The 18858-nt window shown below is 49.1% G+C and overlaps 1 protein-coding gene across 4 annotated transcripts in view; it reads right to left on the bottom strand.

Annotated features, from left to right (window-relative positions):
• Positions 1 to 9762: 9762 nt before the first annotated feature.
• The window catches only part of LOC119389553 (serine/arginine repetitive matrix protein 2), a 167834-nt gene continuing 158738 nt past the window's right edge, over positions 9763 to 18858 (bottom strand). For 3 of the 4 annotated variants that reach the window (XM_037656868.1, XM_049414461.1, XM_049414462.1), the window contains exons 12-16: positions 18057 to 18617; positions 15391 to 16905; positions 13359 to 13814; positions 12556 to 12707; positions 9763 to 11645 (exon numbers count right to left, since the gene is read on the bottom strand). In XM_037656868.1, the coding sequence (XP_037512796.1) occupies positions 11613 to 11645; positions 12556 to 12707; positions 13359 to 13814; positions 15391 to 16905; positions 18057 to 18617 (2717 nt within the window). In that variant the 3' untranslated portion in view covers positions 9763 to 11612. The remainder of the gene's footprint in view (positions 11646 to 12555; positions 12708 to 13358; positions 13815 to 15390; positions 16906 to 18056; positions 18618 to 18858) is intronic. The other variant, XM_049414463.1, reaches the window with a different exon arrangement.

Consider the following 18858-nt stretch of genomic DNA (forward strand, 5'->3'; position numbering starts at 1 on the left):
TGTCGCCAGGCGTCGCGACTTGCCAGTTTTAGTGAATCTCAAACGGAATTTAGAATACGAAACATATTCAAATAGCGAAAACAATGCTCGATTCCATCACTATAATTGACAGCCTTTCCACTTTAAGCAGTGTCCTGTGACGAGTCCTGAACGGTTGTCGGTCCCTTTAAGACGATCAGCCACGTCGACCGAGTTATCCCCTCCAATATTTCCCCAAAAACAGCAGTACTTACGTCTCTCAACAGCCGTTTGATTTATCTTGTGCTTACAATACGCAATTAAAGTCCCCTAACAATATGCGTTGCTTTCAGCAATCGCAATGCTGTCTCCGATCTAAATATTCACGTCTGTCTTCAGCATCAGTAGGAGCGTACACACAAATAACGCGCCAATCCAGCGATGCTAACTAGGGGTGGACGAATATTCGAAAGTTTCGAATATTCGTCGAATATTACATTCGAAATAATCGTATTCGATTCGAAAATCGTGTATTCGAAAGGTTTCGAATATTCGATAACTTCGAATATTCGAAAAATTCGAATATGCGATTCGATTATCATGCACAAAATAACTCGTCTTCCACATTTCTGATGCGTTCGTATAGCTAAAAACGTTGCCGAGACGAGCGATAAACATCGTAAGTACACGGAGGCACGATATCTGCCTGCGACGAGCGCCCCAATACGTATGATTTATTGCTGGTGCCCCTCCGACGTGCAGCGCTGTTGGCGATCATGTAACCATACATTTTCAATAATATGCGGCCGTAAAGTGCCGCACTACCACTCGTTCACTATGCGGGACCACTTCTGAAGATAGACAGTGACCCGGCATGTGACTGGTGGCGGACTGTAGGCACTAAAGTCCCTAGATTTTTCGCTTTTACTTAAGTACCGACAACTGCCTCCTTTCACGGCCCTCTCTCACGCGCAGCTGGCGTCCGACGCCATTTTCTTCCTAACTTGGAAGATTTACAAAGCCATGCGCGTCTAAGTACATTAGCCACGCACCTTTCAGCGGACAATATGCTACCGCGACGCGCCTTTCTCCTCCCGTCAACCCCCTGTCATTAGTGAATGGGGGACGCGTTTCACCAGGTGCTGGAAAAGAGTTAGGAAGAACATGGCTGCCGAAAACGAGCGTTAGCCAATGAGATTCGTCGCCGGCGCTTCAATGGTTGTCGGTACTTAAGAAAGAACAGGGAAAAATCTAGGGACTTTAGTAGGCACCTTCGGATACCCCAGTCTGGCAAAGCTTTGCCCCATGTAACTCCCTATTGGCCTCGAGATCTTGGAGTGGCGCCCTCTCGCGTATGACGTCGGAGCGGGGACGCCGCTCTCCACCGCGCTGCAGCAGCCGCTGCTCCTGTATGCGGACCGTCTGCTTCAGGCGGAAACTTTGTCGAACGAACAGCCTCGCGACGGTCAACTAACGCCTGCAACGAACGTTTTCGAGCATAATCTTGAACTTGTTTTAGTTGCGGCCCAATCGATAGGGCCAAGATATCCCCGGATGGCCGACGAGTGCGCCGATGCCACCGACCGCATTGCTGGTGAAAGTGAAACTATGTGTGAGTGTTCTCGCTCGTTATCTTGTTTCCGCCGTACGATACTTATTAGTTTGGGTGTTTCTTTCGATATTTAAGTAAGCGTGCCGTTCTCCAGCATCTACAAGTATGTAGATAAAGCTTGTGAAAGGTCGTGGTGTCTCGTCGAGGGCGAGGCGGTGTACGACGCAGCCACGTTGTTGAATGCGCGGTCGAGGCCGTCAACGGAGATCGCGTCACCGTCGCAGCTCTCGTCCTGCAAACGAGTGCGCAAGTGCCGCCTTGTTGCACACACCCCTGCTGATGCCCATGATCGCAGTTTGTCTCGTAATGCTGGTTCGGTGACAACGAAATTACGTCGTAGTTCATATTAACACCGCGCAGGGCCGTCGCATGGGTATTAGAATATAACAAATAGTTAATCGCTGATTATACCACGCACAGGGCCACAGAGATTAACGTGGCAAAGGCAAGCTGGGTCGAGTTTCACGCCACGCGGCCTAACGAAAAGCTTAAAGAGCTTCGCTTTTAAATAAGTGTGTCCACTGCCTCAGGTGAAAGCTTTTAGAGAATGTACACTAAACAGCGGCAACGAGTTTCGCTTATGAATTTATGATAAGCAGTCGGCTAGGCGCGCGCTTGCCTTCACAAGTAAAATACGTATGTGCACCATCCAAATGCAGCCGTAGTCTCAGATATCCTGCGCCGCTCAGCTGAGCTCACGAGGCGCGCTTTTCTGCGAGGCGATTGGGAGGCTGCGTCGTCGGCTCCTTGTCTAGGGGTCTTCGCGGCAGGTTGTGGGACGGCACAGCACCTGGTGTAAGTCGCCTTTTAAGTATTGACGAGGCGCTTAAACGCGGTCACGACCTTACCTAAGAGTGGCGCGTACGGTGGGTAGCAGAAGTCACTGTCCGCGAAGTGCTTGCTGCACACTGTCGATGAAGGCGTGGGGCGCTTTCCCATACTGAGCTTGACTATCCACATCTTCTTCAGCTTTGGGTCCTTAGAATAGTTGTGAAAGCTAACGCCTTTTTCACGAGAGGACCAAGCACACTGAGGCACAGAGCAGTACTTCACCATTGCGCAGCACTCGCCGCGGAAAAAAAAAAGCGACCGCAGTTCTAAGAAACAAAGAGCTGTAGTTCTAAATGAACGTTAAAAGCAGACCCACGGTTGTTCGAACAGCGTCAGTAGCCACCATACGCAAGATAATCAATTGAACTGCTTTCTGTTGAGATTTACCACAACGGTGGTTTCAACACGGCGCTGGACCTACGTAGCAGACGAAAGCGCGCGAATCCCCGCTCTGACGTCATACAGGCGCCGTTCGTAGCGCCGCCATCGGTCGCACACCAGGCCAATACCAGCCACTTCTGTTCCAAGCGAGCGTGCCTTTTCAGTGGCCGGGGGGGGGGGGGGGGGGGTTGTCTCTGTTAGAAGCAGGGTGTCGGAACAAAATGTTTTTCGTTTCGTAACGGTTCGTAACGGTTTTTTTTTTCTTTGTATAAAAAAAGTATGAAAAAGGTAAAGCAATCATTAAAAAATAACATTGGATTTGTGATGTAGTTGCTTGCCCTCCTCTTAAGAAAGTGGGACAAGGGTAAAACACGTTCTTCAGAGGAGCGGAAGTAACTGTACCACGTATTCCTACCAACTAGCACAAACCAGTATTCATTTCAAAGTCATAGTATTTATTTTCTCACAAGAAAAATACGAATTTTTTTAGTTGGCTTAATTCTTTGTGTCAAGGGAGTGAGCACGATCTCAGAAGCAGCACGTCATTGAGTGTATTCTGTGATGTGCGAGACCGCTGTTCTGATAAAAAGATCGCCAGGCCTGGCAGTACGATTCCATTCCTGTAATTGCTCAACGTAGGAAAGGCATCTTGATAGTTTTATCGAGTTAAGAATGAACGCCCCATAAAGCTGATGTCATCAAATGCATTAAGAACTGCAAAAGTACGCAAAACACGTTGCCAAGGTCGAGGAGTAGTAGCTTGGTGACATATCTCGTGCAGTACAACTAATTCCCATAGGGGCAGTTCTCCCGCTACCGATAGTATTTGCGTGGTCAACATGTTTGAACGAATGGTGGTGTTTTAATATCGTTTAAGCTTAAATCTGTTAATGCTAAAATGACGACATAGCGTATTTTTATGCTGAGAAAAGCGCCTTTGCATCGAATACGGAACACTGGGCCGCACTGCCCGTCAGCACTCACGTTTGTCAAGCGCGCCTCGCAAGCATGGATGGGGTGAGGAAAACTTTCTGTGTTCGCCTGTGCGCAGGTATGCAATGTCTTCCTTGTCGCAAAGGTTATTTACGTGTGTTCAGGTACTAAACTGCTCGTGAGATAAAGATCAGGCTGTGCATAGAGTATTCGCCACTTTCGGGTGGGGGTATCAATGGGAACCAACGCGCAGGGGTAATTTGTTTCTCCCTTCGGTATCTGCTGGGATAATGCATTTGTTTGTACACTAACTTATGCCTCCGTTTGTAGTAGGCGCGTTGCTTATAAATGTACCGTGCTTGTAATCAGCTAAGCCATTTTAAAAATACTGCTTTAGTGTTAACTTGCGAGGCTCTGACTTACTAACGTTTGAAGCTTGAAAAACAGCACGTAGACGAAAACGTCCTCTATTTTCGGAAAAAGACGTAATTCCATTCCCATTCCATTCTTCCGAGCGTTGTCCCCATTCCATTGCGGGGTCGCGAAAATGTTGAAGATTCCGGAGTCATTCCAATTCCGGAGTGGTAACTCCGCAACACTGGTGGGAAGCATTAAACCACACACTCTTTGCGCTATTAGCATTGTGTGATGACTGGTTGTTATTTTACTCTTCTGCCACGCTATATTACATATGTTAACGCGATTCCTTGCCCGACATGACGCCTGTGTAGAGTATTTTTGCGATGGAGTTATAAGCACCAGCGTGACACATGTGGTGGAAGACCCGAGTGCCACGCAGAGGGCGTGGATCCTAGAAATTTGTTTTTCATTTAATTTTTTCTTATACCACGCGATAGCGGTCACGTACACCGGCAGCTGCGGACAACTATGGAGCCAAAATCGGCTGTTGTGATCTCATAACAGCTTTTGCTGTAACAAACTTCAGCGCCGGCAATGCCCTCTCCATTTTGGCCTGCTTGACAGGCACGCAAAAGTCCACTTGCGTTAATATGAACATCTCTGGTTGCCACTGTTCTCGTTTTTCGCACAATTTCAACATATCTTTGCTTCGGATTTCCTGTCTGAGGTACGCGCTAATACTATACCCTGAGATATACTCACACTGCATGAGCTCAATTGTTCCGGACTGCGAAGTTTTCTCGTGAACCGAAAAACGATTGAAAAAATTTCGGTTTCACTCCGGAACGAAATAATAAATAACGTTTCGGTTACGTTTTCGTTCCGGTCAAAAATATCGTTTTTTTCGTTTTTCGTTTTTCGTTTTCGGTTTTCGCTCCGTTCCGACACTCTGGTTAGAAGGGAGCGCCTGCTGCCTGATCATGTGGAGCAACTCATATTTCTTCATGATAACATTTAGTCATTACTTTCATTGTGTCGTGATATCTGCTTGTGTTGCGATGTGCATTGTGCTAGTCTGGGCATTGTGTTCTGGAGATAGCAGTGTATGTTGTGTTGCCAGTCAGGCTGTTAATGTTTTTCTTTTTTTCAAACAGCTGCATGTTAAATAAAATATTGTTACTGTGGAGGCATTTTTCCTTTGATATTCGATATTCGAAGGTGGATATTCGTATTTGATTCGTATTCGAAAAATTTGATATTCGCACACCCTTAATGCTAACAAAATCACACGCCACGATCCGGCCGGTTCTTACAGGTTCTTACTACCTAACGTCGCGTGCTTGCTTTACAAACAGCAGGTACCCAGCCGATGTGCCGAATGCATGACTAGCCGGTGCATGACACCGAGCTAGAAACTGTCGCACCATGCTCTCGGCCTCCGCTTCACCATCAACCTTTGTTTCTTGCACCGCTACTAAATCTAGTTCGTGCTCACCTACTAATCGGTGCAACTGATTATGTTTTCTTTTTTGCAGCGAGCCCTACGACGTTTATAGCAGCGACGCGAAGCGTCTTATTGAGGTTTACGGTTGAATAAAAAGGGGACGGTATGAGCAAGGCGCTTACCTTACAAAACACAATGTGCTCAAGGCAGCGTCCTTCTGAGCGATACATCCCGATGGCGCTTGCGGCGCATCGGCAACGCTCCGGTCGGCCGGGCTGTTTGGCCGTGGTCGATCAAGAAGCCTTCACGTCGCTGCTGTCTTCGGCGGTGGTTCGCCGCCAGCAATGACTTCGTTATTATCGTCCGTGCGCTACTGACTTCGTGAGACCACTTCACGATCGTACTGGTAGACACGGTCCTCGATAAGTGCATAGGTAATGTGTCTTAGGAGCACGTCGATGCCTTTTTTGAGACTGCATTGTCCATTGCCTCTGTAGTCGCGGGAATGGCCGAAGCGTTACCCTCACTGGGAGGACTTTCACCTGCGTACCCCTTGCTTACGTCATTCTGACCATCTTCCGGAAGCGAATTTAGCTTTGTCATCGCCGAGAGGTTGTTGCCTGTCCCCTTGGCTGTTTCCTCCGCGTCGGCCTCGTGCATAATGTGTTCTGCGACGTCGTCATCATTAGCAGGCGTGATCACGGCGGCGTAAGTTGCAAGTGAATTAGTGCACTGCGCCTCATTGTGGCCGAACCGGCGACGCGGGTTGCACCGTGGCACTTGGCAGTCTCGGTGGATGTATGTACTCTCGCACCGTACGCACAGCTATAGAGGCGCTCTACCAGGCAAAACGACCAAGACTATCGCACCAGCAATCTTGAACTGATGCGGAATATCGTCAATTTTGACGCGGCTCTACAGCTTTATCGCCATCGTCCGTGTTGCTGACGCTTGCTCGGTGACGCCGTACGCTCGCCATGACTCCCACGTGACTTTGGTCACCCTCCCATAATGCAGAAATGCCACGCGCTCATCTTCGTCAGTGACGCCTTGCATCAGAAAATGAATTTGAGTGCGTATATTCTGGTTGTCTGGGGTGATGGGTAGACAAGGATCGTCTTTCACGTCCATAGCAGCCACTGGCTTACTCGATACTTCGGAATTTTTCAGCGTAACTTCCCACACATGGCTCATCTGGTAGTACTTCCCAAAGCAACAACGTCGGAGAACGCATCAAGTTTGGCCAGCGCATCCATGTAGTCTTCGATTCGAAACAGAGCCTCGCGAGTTACCGCCCATGAGCATGTTGAATACGATAATTCCTGTCGGCAAAGAACGTAATATGACCTGGTAATCTTTGTCCTTAGCGGAATAAAACCTGCTTCCAGGGACCGCCTGGGCCGCTATCGTCGCTCCGATGGAGCAAGCCATCTCGCTTTTGATACGCTCGAATTCAGTAAATGACAGTATTGTACACTGTTTGATATTTTGTACCTGACATGTCAAAAACAGGCGATAAAGAGAGGAAGCAAACAACGGTAGTCTAGTCGGTAAAAAGCACGCCTTGTAAGTGTGGGGCCCTAGGTTCGAAAGCCTGCACACAAAACAAAGTTTATTGAACCAACGCACACAAGCGCTAGAAGCTCTTATACACTAAACACTTATAAATTGAGTCAATATAACCGGGGTCTACCAACAGTCTTATACTGGTCATGAAACCCGCGTAACGCTGTGGGAGAGCTTCATACAGCGCCCGCAGTCGCCGCGCCGCAGCGTTGCGCAGCTGGGAGACGCTATTACCATTCTAGACGCTGTGTTGTTGCCTCCATTATTGGTGCCGCACGTGCTTGTATTTCTTTCCCCTCATCGTGTCTCTCGGTGTGGTGACATTGATGTTTTGGTAGCCTCCACAAGAACATTCGGTTTATTATCTTAAGATGAAAGATGCTGGTATAAAGGATATGAAGCGGGCTTAAACTATTTTCGCTTTACATGCTTATCTTAAGTTTGGCCCAAACAATATTTAGACGCACTGACAAAACTACCAATTTAACCAGAACCTTCACGCAGGCTTTTCACAATACGATATACTTGCAGTTAACGCAACAATGGGCTCCATGGACAGTTGGCTTGTGGAATGCTCGTATAGACGGTTTCACTGTTTACTAACACAGGCCCTGGACCGCTTCCGGTTTCCTGCGCTGGCGTAGGCTAGCAGGATTGGCGGGGAACAAAAGCCTTGGCGAGTAGCCCGTAGAGTTTCAACACTTTCCTCCCTATGTCTAGCAAAATATTTGAATTAAATATTCTTCTAAGCTACGCACAACACTAAAAGATTTAGTCTTTAACTATAAGCGCCTTTCTTTTATGTGAAAATGGAAAAACAGTATTCCCTTACTCTGACAAATCTTAAAAAAACGCTTTACGCTTCGGTGTTGCAGAATAATAAATGAGGTGACCGGAAGTTTCTTGGGGTACACCACGTGCCCCTGCTATCGCAATCTTGAAACCGTCTATAGAAGGTGCGCGTACACCCGTCTTTTTCCTGGCCTTTTACAAAATGTGCCGGGACAGCTGAATGCTGTCCCATAACAGAGTACATCGTACTCTAAACAGTTCAACATTTGTTCTGAAAACAAACCTTCGCTTCAATATGCCACGTGGGAGTGCCCGGAACGGTCTCCAGATATTACGAGCCCATATACTACGGCACAACTCCTCATGCTAAATAAGCAATCGGAGGCATTGCTTGCGGACGAGTGAAAGGAGAACCAGTTGGCTCTCCTCGACCAAGCCCAGCAAGCCGCTCGCGCCATTGGAACCCTGGAATGAAGGCCCAACCACGATCGCCTGACAATTTTTTTTAGAGCGCAGCTCTTAGGCGTCCGTTCCTGCGTTGAGCGGCATCGCCGTTGTTGGCTGGCGTCGGCGCAACCGATAGAGCCAATGAGGACGAAAAGAAAGTGAACGTCGAGTCTATCGATATCACGAGCCACTGGCCTCTAGCCTCACTTTCTTCCTCCGTCACGGGCACTGGCCCCTCGGTCGGAGCTTGTGCGCATGCAGGGCTGGCACGTGCACTGCGGCTGGCTTCACTTGTCGTAATGGGGCTGTCGGAGTTTCGCTTGGTTCACGACGCCTGCAATGCACAGAGTGGTGTGCGTAGCACTCGAGCGCTGGCGCAGTTTCTGTGGCAATATGTAACGATTGTTACACTGCTATAACTGCGGATAGTCAAAACTTCAAACAGAGTTGGCGTTGCCTCAACACGAAGCTGCGCTCAGAATCCGCATTAGGTAGTATCGTAATCGTCGGTGAAATGTCAAAATAAAGTTTCCTCCTCCTCGTCCTCCTTAATTTGTAGCGGAGCGCTGTCGTAAGATTAATATTCCTGCTCGTATTCGGGACGGCTCACTCCTCTCGATTGCTGCTCTGAAACGGCCGCTCGAATCGAGCGGCCGTGGTACTACATAGCACTTTAATAGTGTACCCTATTTCAACAGAGGTTTATCGTTACAGGAGCACTGTCGCAGTATTAATGAAATTGGCATGCCGTTTTTCTTTCCCTGTGACGGTTACTGCCAGGATTTCAATATGTGCAGCGTGTCTGCGTAATTGTTTTAACAGTCTAACAGAAGTGCTGTCTCTAGACTCATAAATATGCTTCCGACAGACACTAGACTGCAACTTTTAACATCCTCCTTTTATGTACATCAAGTTCAGTTCAAAAATGCTCCGTGGTGGTTTAGCCATACCATATTGCCTTACGCAGGTATTTCAGTACGAAATATCCGAGATGGTGGAATATTCGTTTTAAGCAAATAAAAATTAAACTGGAGTTAATAATTTCACACAGTCCCTTATGCACTTGCCTAAGACGACTGGAAGGCGAAATCCACCTTCTTTTTATTCTCAGTCGATTGTACTGATCCCGCCGGAAAGTTCTCCGCACCCAACGTGGTTGTGCAGTGCGTCTGTGATCGGGCTCACCTTTGACGAAGCGAAGGTGTCACGTGATGGCGTCATCATGTGCCGTCACGTAATGTTGCGTCATAGTGATGTCATGTTGGCACAAGTTTTGGTGACCTGTGACGTCATGATGATGCTATAGAGTGACGTCATCGCATGATTTTTCTTTTGCATCACTCGCGTTGACGCCGCTGAAGCCGACGGTCACTTTTCGCGTTTGTAGAAGCATGAAAGGCTTTTACCCTAATATAAGGAAACCAGTCATCGATCGGGCTCCTACATAGAACAAGGCTTTTATTTCTTCGTACTTTCATCTGAGCAGCGAGAGCTGCGAGATGAAGCCCCCCTCTCTGTGCCCTTGAACAAGCTGGTAACGAAAGGCGCCGACAACCCAACATTCCGGTTCGCACCTCTGATTTCTGCTGAAGGAAGGAAGTGCTTCAAAAACGTGCAGTTATAAGAGAGCGCTCTACAGATGTATTACAGCAAGAGAAAAGGATCTGGTTAAGCAGCTTTCCGCAGCACAATGACAACGAGTGTGGTAAGAATGTAAGGGAAAAAATAATCAGGAAGTGAGCGTATTTTATATCTAGAAAGAAAGAAAAAAAAAACACAACAGGCATATATTATATCCTATAATCATAATTTACATCTATGTACACACAGAACATAATTCACACGCTACAAACGGGATCACTGAAGCGCTAGAAAAATAGAGGTATCGACACTAGGTTCACGAAATTCACGAAGGTACGTGACATCGAACCACAACCAGTTAATTTTATAGCTTGGTACGCAAGGCTTAATAAGACAGCACAGCTAGTAGTGCAATTCGAGAGACAAAAAGTTCTGAACGTGATGTCGGCAGTGATAGGCTACACCCACACGACGGACAAAGAACACAAATCAAGAAACAAGCAGTTTGTTCTACGACCAAAAGTTTAAAAAACTGGCCAAATCGGGCGCGTCACTTAAGATTTCGAGGAGATTCACTAGAGCGACATCCTTGCAACAGCGAACGGAGGCTTTGGCAAACAAAAACTACCAGTCGAATCGGAAAGTTAACTATCTGCTCACATCCGACTTATGGCGGTATTCAGTTTCTTTTTAACGGAAAGGAAACGGTTACTACACTTTCTAGCCAAGCCAGACGTCGAAATCTGGTCAGACTAGAAAGCCAGCCTTTTCTCTAACTTGCGACGCCGCCTGCCGAACATCGACGTAGACTGCGCGCGTTAATATAAAAGATGGCGCGTAGTTCAAGCTCATTGCTCTGGCTGCAGCTTGTACACGGGTGGCAACCGCCTCCTAGTTTTCATTTGTAGAAGCGGAGTCTGCAATAGGGACAGTGGTGACGTCAGAGGTGGAAGGGAGTATCTAACCCCCTGAAATCTTAAGCTCCACCCCTCTGCCGCCCACGGCACCCCCTGGAACGCCAGAGAGCTGACCTCCACAGTTAGCTCCTTCAGGGATACCTTGCCCCCTTCAGGGACCTTTGTCATATTAGCAGCTACCCCCCTTCCCCCATTAGCAATATCCACTAGACTAGCAGATAAAACAGCTATGGGGGAGGGGGTGTTTAAACTCACCAAAAAAGTACAAAGTACATTGACACAGCTGCCTTGAAAGCATTGCTCAATATCTGGAGGTGTCATAGATCGCAGATTTTATAAGTATACTGTCCGTCCAAAATCGCTAGTATGTGAGGTATCACGAAATTAAAATCGAAACATTGGTCGGTACCATCGCACACCCTTGGCAGTGGCTGTTGCATGACAGGAACAGCGCCGCTTGTAAGAACCGCGCTATTTCGCTCCAGTGCTAAGCAGTGTGCAAACTCACACGACGTTTGCGTGTTATCCGTTCAGTATTGGATCTTGAGACGTGGCTTTAAAGGCACGTACGCTGAAAAACGAGACAGAAAAGGTCAACGCTAAAGCACTTCCCAAAGTTTTCTCGCAAAGCAGAGGTAACAGAAACAAGAGTCCGCCAGGGGGCCCCATGGTCGCGCGGCCATGGTTGGCTCCATTCCGATGGCCACCTCAGATGTCTACATGTATGACTTAGTCATGATGCGCGGGGGAGCTGACTGTAGTCTCGTGTGACGCTGTCTCGTAGAAGACGTCATACCATGATGATGTGCGTGTCCGGATCGCCCTGTTAGGAAGAACAAGAAGAAGGGGACAAAGTTTAATGTCGCTAAACTAAATTCATTCAAATGGTATCTAAAGTGATCCAGCTACAGATATCTTGAATTCGCGATATCAGTGAACACGTACGAACAAAGTTTACAAGTGCAAACCAAGTATCACCTGTCCTCCTTTTTATTATATGATATCTGGGGTTTTACGTGCCAAAACCCCGACATGATTATGAGGCACGCCTCAGTGGAGGGCTCCGGAAATTTCGACCATCCAGTGTTCTGACATCGAAAAGTACATGGGCCTCTGGCATTTCGCCTCCACCGAAATGCGACCGCGGAGGCCGGGGTCGAACCCGCGACATTCCTGTCAGCGACCGAACACCGTATACCCACTATACCACCGAGGCGGACTTCCTCATTTTTTTCTGTAATGTACTTGTCGAAAACACGCAGCGCGGAAACCTGACAATGACAGGAAACGAGTCCCACCATGTCTGGTTGCATACTATGCTACACACTACGAAAAATACTATTTGTCTGTTACAAAAGCGTAAAAAGCGTGATGAATGTCTCATGAAGAGCGTGAAGAAAGTTTTCCGCAAGCTAAATGAAAAAGGTGTCAGAGGGTTCGATATATTTCAGGAAGAAAATTCTTTGATCGCTTCCCAACGGTTATCTTGAATAACAGATAAAACATCATCATCATCATGAACCGGCACGCGCTCAATCACCGCCCAAGAATTCTGGCCAGATGGTTAACGAGTGAAGAAGAAACGTGCCCAGCAGCTCTGCTGTGACACCCAGCCTTGTGCGACTTAGTGCAAACCGCGCTAATTTTTTTTTTTTTTGTTACTGTGAGCGCCAAATTAAATTGCGGGAGCCGCAAATACGCGATTGCCGCCATATTTTAGGATCCAAACTTACGAATCCCCTCCTCCGGTTCCTTCTCGAGCGTCCCGTGGGCGGCGCCTCCGTGATGACCGTGGTTAGGTACTTCTGGCCGTCGCTGGTCTGTTGCACGCTACGTGTCACGTTCTTCACTGCGGGGCTGGGACGGACCACCACCGACGACTGGTCTGCATGTCGGGGTCAATTTTACTGATTAAATGGTTTGTACACGAATTTCTTGACATCAATTTAGATTGATTGATTGATTGATTGATTGATTGATTGATTGATTGATTGATTGATTGATTGATTGATTGATTGATTGATTGATACTGAACGTCCTAGATGTACATAAATGTGTCCCGGCTGCAAATGCTGTACTTTTCTTTATTTTCAAAGCTACATGATGAGCTTGTGCTGTGACGCTTCTGTGAGCAAATATTTCGTGCTACATCACTGAGTTGAATTTCACTAATTTCCACAGTTAAGTCCATTCTAAAAAAACTGGATAGCTTATCTCAAAACCATTGCGTGGGAAAATAATTCCGACAGTACAACGTATCATTGAATTAAGCTTCACTGCATGCTTCGATAAGGTGCAGCAGATTATATGAGCACAGGAATACGTAAGAGGCGCTTTCGCGTTCCCTTAGACGATTTCACAACGAGAGTACGCCTGCGTCGTTTCTCGCTCTTTGCCTGTCTGTGTAAATGTATTGATTTCAGTGTTCGCATGTGTCTATTGCTCACCTGAGTTTCTTCATGTGTGTACGTGAGTCTACGCTGCACATTAAGCCGATCGCTACGCCGATCAACAAGTTCGCCCGATTTCCGCTCACCGTAGATCTCCTCGATGATCTCCCGCACGCCCCCAGCCTTGCCGCTGGTGCCGCGCAGGATCTTGGTGGTGACCTTCTTCCTGAGCGTCTTGGACGGCTGGCTGCTGTCCACCTTGGTGACGAACTCCACCTCCTTGGTCGAGCTGCGCAGCGTGTCTCGAAGGAACGACTCGATCCTGTCATCCGTCTGCACGCCCATGGCTCGGCCTCCGAAGCCGCTCTCGCCTCGCCTCTCGAAAGTCGGAAGCACGCCGTTCGGAGTCTGCGTGGCCTGCGATGCCGTGGGTCTCTTCGTGGGTCTCATCCTCGCACCTAGGTTGGAGTCGCTCATGGACTTGGTAGCCTTGAAAGGTCCCAGAGGTCGCCGGACGTCACCGTTGCAATATTCCTTCGTGGCAGCGGCGAGAGTTTGAGCCGCGGTTCTTGCGTGGGCGCCCCTGAGCGTTCCGTCTGGACCTGGCAGCGGACGTGCGAGAAAAGTAAGCATACATTGCATAATTATACTATTTTATGTATTGAGAGCATTCGTGCGTTTCTCGTGTATTCTGAAGATACGGTTCTGCACTATTGGTCCTAGCCGAAGCTCGTATTCCACAAGGTCGCAAGTGCTCCTTTTTTCTTTTTCTGCGGGGGAAGCAAGAAGACCTTTTTTTTCTTATTTCTTATGTACAATTCCATTTAGAGCAATTAAAAAAAAGCTACTGATCGCTGCATGAAAAATTGGCAGTGGTGTGACTGTACAGCAGGGGTGAATGGATGGATGAAAGAACTAAGCCTGAAATTTTTTCGGGGATGGGGGGGGGGGGGGGGTAGGGGTTTCAACCATACTATATGCACGTTCATGCGTGCGTTTATGTAAAATTGCAAAATTTCGGAGGGCGTGGGGCGATAATTCCTCTCCTCCCCACCCCCATTAGCTACGCCAGTGGTGGTGGTAGCAACTTTATTCAGAGTTCAGTGCTGTAAAGAAATTGCTTTGACAACAGAACGTGAAGCTATTGTGAGATGGCTCCGATGTACACTATAGTTCCCTGCTGATCACATCATTATTACTACAGCTCAGATTAAAAACCAAATTCACAATGATGGCATTGCGAAATTACCTTTAGTGAATGGATGTTCGTCCACCGCGTCAAATTTGCCATTTTGTTTCCTAAGATGAATCTTCGGACATGTTCGTGAGAGAATAATGAAGTTTCTAGCACACTAGACGAGGACAAAACAGATACATGAGACACACGAGCACTGACCTACAACCGTTTCTAAAAAAAAAGTAGTATACCCGTCACGGTGTTCTAGTGGTTATGGTGCTCGGTTGCTGACCCGAAAGCCACGGCATCGAATCCCGCCCTTGGCGGCCGCATTTTCGATGGAGGCGAAAATGCTCGAGGCCCGTGTGCTTATATTTAGGTGTACGTTAAAGAACCCCAGGTGGTCGAAATTTCCGGGGCCCTGCATTACGGCGTCCCTCACAATCAGATCGTGGTTTTGGGATGTTAAACTCCAGCAATCATTATTAAAAAGTGTAGTATATCAGCGCTCGTTGAGTATTTGGTTGGCCCTATCTTGTGCGCTAATAGCTTCATGCATTTTGTTCCGCTAAACGTTGAAGAAGTACAGGTTATAATCTTAACCCTTGAAAATTCGTGAACACGGGCTGTCGCTGGAGACGACGTTTCGACGAGCGGACTTGTCGAAACGTCGGCTCCAGCGACATCTCGTGTTCATGTATTTTCATTTCTTCAATCTTCAAGCTTCCAACTTCCCCTGAGCTTCTTCCTCCTATTTAGATCTTTCCTTTTAGCAATGAACTGTGCTATACACCAGGGGCGTAGCCAGAATTTTTTTCGAAGGGGAGGGGTCAACTATACTTTTGTACGTTCATGCGTGCGTTTGTATGTGTGCGTTTATATATACAGATGCAAAATTGCCGAATTTTGGGGGGTAGGTGTCAAACCCCCGATCCCCCTCCCCCTCCACTGGCTACGCCAATGCTATATACTGTGTGGCACACTGGAAAACGAGTGCTTACCTGTCGTAACTGTAGAGCTCGAAGGACTGATGCATGACGGCCTCTGGAACTTGGAAGTGACGGACTCCCCCTTGGAGCTGGACAAGACGGTCACCCCGTTCGGGACTTTCTTCTTGAGCGGCTCGGTGTGAAAACCCCTGTCCACAACGTCAAAGGACGTCTCCAGAGGTGGACTATAAGGCGGACTACGAGGTGGACTGCGATGGCCGTTCATCAAGGTACCCTTCGCCGACGAAAGCGGAGGCGTCGTGGCTCGGAGTGGCGTGACGGCTTGCTGCGGTGACGGAACACGAGGCGGCGAAGCCGGCTTTGGCGTAGCGTGCTCACCATTAACCTGCTTCGAAAGTGGCGGCGATTTGACGTCCCTCAATTGGACCGTTTCCTTCGGTTCTGTACGGGGCACTGAATGCTTCCTCGTCGACGAGTACATAGTGACCTTCTCGTCGCTCAGAACTTCGCTCTTTTCTTCAGCCCGGGACGCGGACCTCGACTCGACCCGTGACGAGAATCCGAGCTCTTCCATGACGTCATCGTCGTCGGCAAAAGGAATCGGGGAGTCGGAGAGGCCCGACAAGACGTCCTCTTTCCCAGAGCGACCGCAAATCGACTTGAGGGACGTCTCGTCGATGGCGCGCCTCGACACCGTCGTGGACTCTAGCGTCTCCATGATGGTCATCGTCTCAACCGTGGTGATCTTGGACACTCCTCCTCCTCCAGCGGCGGGGGTCACCGTTCGCGGCCGGCTTTCGTCTGGAGGCTTCCTGTCCTGCTCCAGTTTCTTCTCGACTTCGTCGAGCAGGCTCTTGGTGTCGCCACCACCCGTCGTTCCGGAAGCCGCCGGTGCGGGGCTCGAAGTCGGGGCGAAGTAACCGTCCGTCGAGGTGGACTTGGACTCCATCGGCACCTTCTTGGCGAAGCGGTCGTCGTCCCGAGCTACAAGTACGGCGGGAGTCGCTGGAAATACTCCGGTCGCCGACTGTGGAGGCAGCGGTAAGGGCCGATCGGAAGTAGATGTAGGCGTGGCACCCGCGTATATGGGCATCGCGTACAGAGGCCCTGACTGAAGCTGAACCGAACGGTCGTCGAGTAGAAGCACCTGGTTTCCAGTGGGAGTGACGAACGGGCGAGTGTAAGTCGCGAAGGGTGTCATCGCGTGCAGCATAGAAGTTGGGCTGAAGGCTTGTACAGGCGATGTCACTTGGGCACCGTAGTCCGCAATGTGTGTCTGCGTCTCACTGTCTCGCTGACAGACGGGGGCAACTAGGACACCAGCTCCGGGCTTCTGCATCTGCTGTTTGAACCACACTTCTTTAGGCTTTGACCAGAAGTCGCTCGGAGGCATAGGAGGCGGCGGCGGAATGGAAGAACCGACGCCGCTGACTTCCGTGCTCGTCGGCTGTTCGGTCGACCTCTGAGCAGCGGTTGGGGGCGTTTTTCTAAGAGCTTCGGTTGGGCTCCGGGGCTGAGGACGCGGTGTGGCACTGTCGATAACGTTAGCCTCGTTCAGAATATCCTCTGCGGGGGAGGAAAGACAAAGTGCACGATTATGCAACCACGCAATTTGGCAGCAAGCGGGCTTGCGAACGATGTAGTACACGCGGGACGTTCTGGAGTAAACAGTGCTGTCACACGACACACGAGGTGAGAGAGTGCAAGGCAGAAGCGGAGGGTTTGTGCTGGTCCTGTGTGGGCTTTTGTTGTTTTTTTTACCTGCATACCGGATAAAGCGTCATAGTAAAGAAAAAAAAATGTCGGCCCCGGATGATGCTCATATATACCCGGTTAAATTTTGTTGGGCCGTTGGCGAAAGCAAAGGCCGAGTCATATGAAGAAATCGGTACAAGAATATTATTTCGTTGCTCGGACGGTCAAGGGACCCCTCTCTCCCCCCCTCCCCCTCACCTATTCACCGAAAGCAAGAAAAGAGCATATGTTCACATGTTATTTGTCTGTTCAAACGGCGCATTCTTAATCATAGAACGTGATGGGATTGTCGATCCTCACTTTATTTGCTTTAATAGCAAATTGACTATCCCTCTTTGCAGTCCCCTATTTCCTCACCCCTGTGCAGAGTAGCATACCGGATACTAGCGTCTGGTTAACCTCCTTGCCTTTCTCTACTCTCTCTTTCTATTACTGCCTTAAGGGACGGCGCTTTACACTATTGCGGATACGGTTCAGACACTGATGAGTATACAGTTGTCTCTTTCTCGTCTTTTTCTTTCAAATCGCGCCAATAGTTTCGGTGGCTGTTTAACCAAGCCGAATGCGGCAAATCAGGAAGCATTTCGCAATTTTGTCTGCATGGTGTAAGTTACAAAGTTGTAAGTGTAGTCTAATTCCAAGATAACTCAATGATTTGTTATTAGACCACCATGACTGCCGTGTAACTTTCTTTACACCTATGGTACTTCTAACGAGAGCTACAGTTCTTTCGTAATTAACATCCTCTCGAAATTTGACCTCTTTTGTACGCTTTCTTCGCAAGTTTCATAACGCGCATCAGCGGTACGGCGTGCTGTTGTGCGCCGGGGCGACAAGCTCGCAGAAACAGAAGAGGAAGCGTCAACACCGACACTGAAACGCCCGAGAGCGTGGCAGCGAAGGTGGTCTGGCAAGCGCCGACGGAAACACACACACGAATACTGCCAGGCTCTCGTGATTACCTCTGAGGACCTCCATGGTGTAGCGTTTCTGTAGCACGTGCTTCAGCTCCTCCATGAGCGCCTGCTTGGGCGAATGCATGGCAGCGGCGTGAATGGCCGCAACACTTGTGGTCGCAGTGTTGGCGGTAGTGGCTCGGTTCACGCCGTCAACTGTCTGCAAGTTCTTGCAGGTCTCGGAACGCTCCGCCGCTTCGACTAGCGCGGGCGACTTCGACGCGTCGCGAGCGTCTTCTTCCTCCGCATCTTGGTCTTCGACTGGTCGGGCAACCCTGAGAGGGACGTTGACGTAAATCTCGGCGTCGCCTCGCTCGTCCTGCTGCTGCGACGGCGCGGTCACAGCTTCCGCCGCCGACTCGCTCGCTGGCAGCAGCGTCGGGAACGGAGTCGTGCACGACTCCTCGGCCTCGCTGAAGATTTCGTCCAGCAGAGCGCTCAGGTTGTCCGGCCAGTCGACCGAGTCTTCCCGGCGGCTGCTCGGTACCCGCGGGCCCCCGCACTCGATGCCGTTGGCCGCGCCGCCGTTGTTGAGACTTTCCAGCAGCACCGCACACGGGAGGTCATCTGTACGCCCGAGCGGTTGCTCCGTTTTGTTCGATTCTTACTTAATGCAGTCTTTATGCTATAAGAGAGATCTGGCTTCTCTTTTCCCGAACCACCTATGCTGCATAGACTAAGCCCGACTGTGTGGGCCTGCTCATCTTGTCTGAACAAATGAAGTGCTATGTTCTCAAAGCACCAATAGTGGCACTCGGTGAGATACAAGCGGCTAGGGTCAGCGACAACCTAACTCTACAGAGGCAAT

The sequence above is a fragment of the Rhipicephalus sanguineus genome, chromosome 4, assembly GCF_013339695.2.
Source record: "Rhipicephalus sanguineus isolate Rsan-2018 chromosome 4, BIME_Rsan_1.4, whole genome shotgun sequence".
NCBI lineage: Eukaryota > Metazoa > Arthropoda > Arachnida > Ixodida > Ixodidae > Rhipicephalus > Rhipicephalus sanguineus.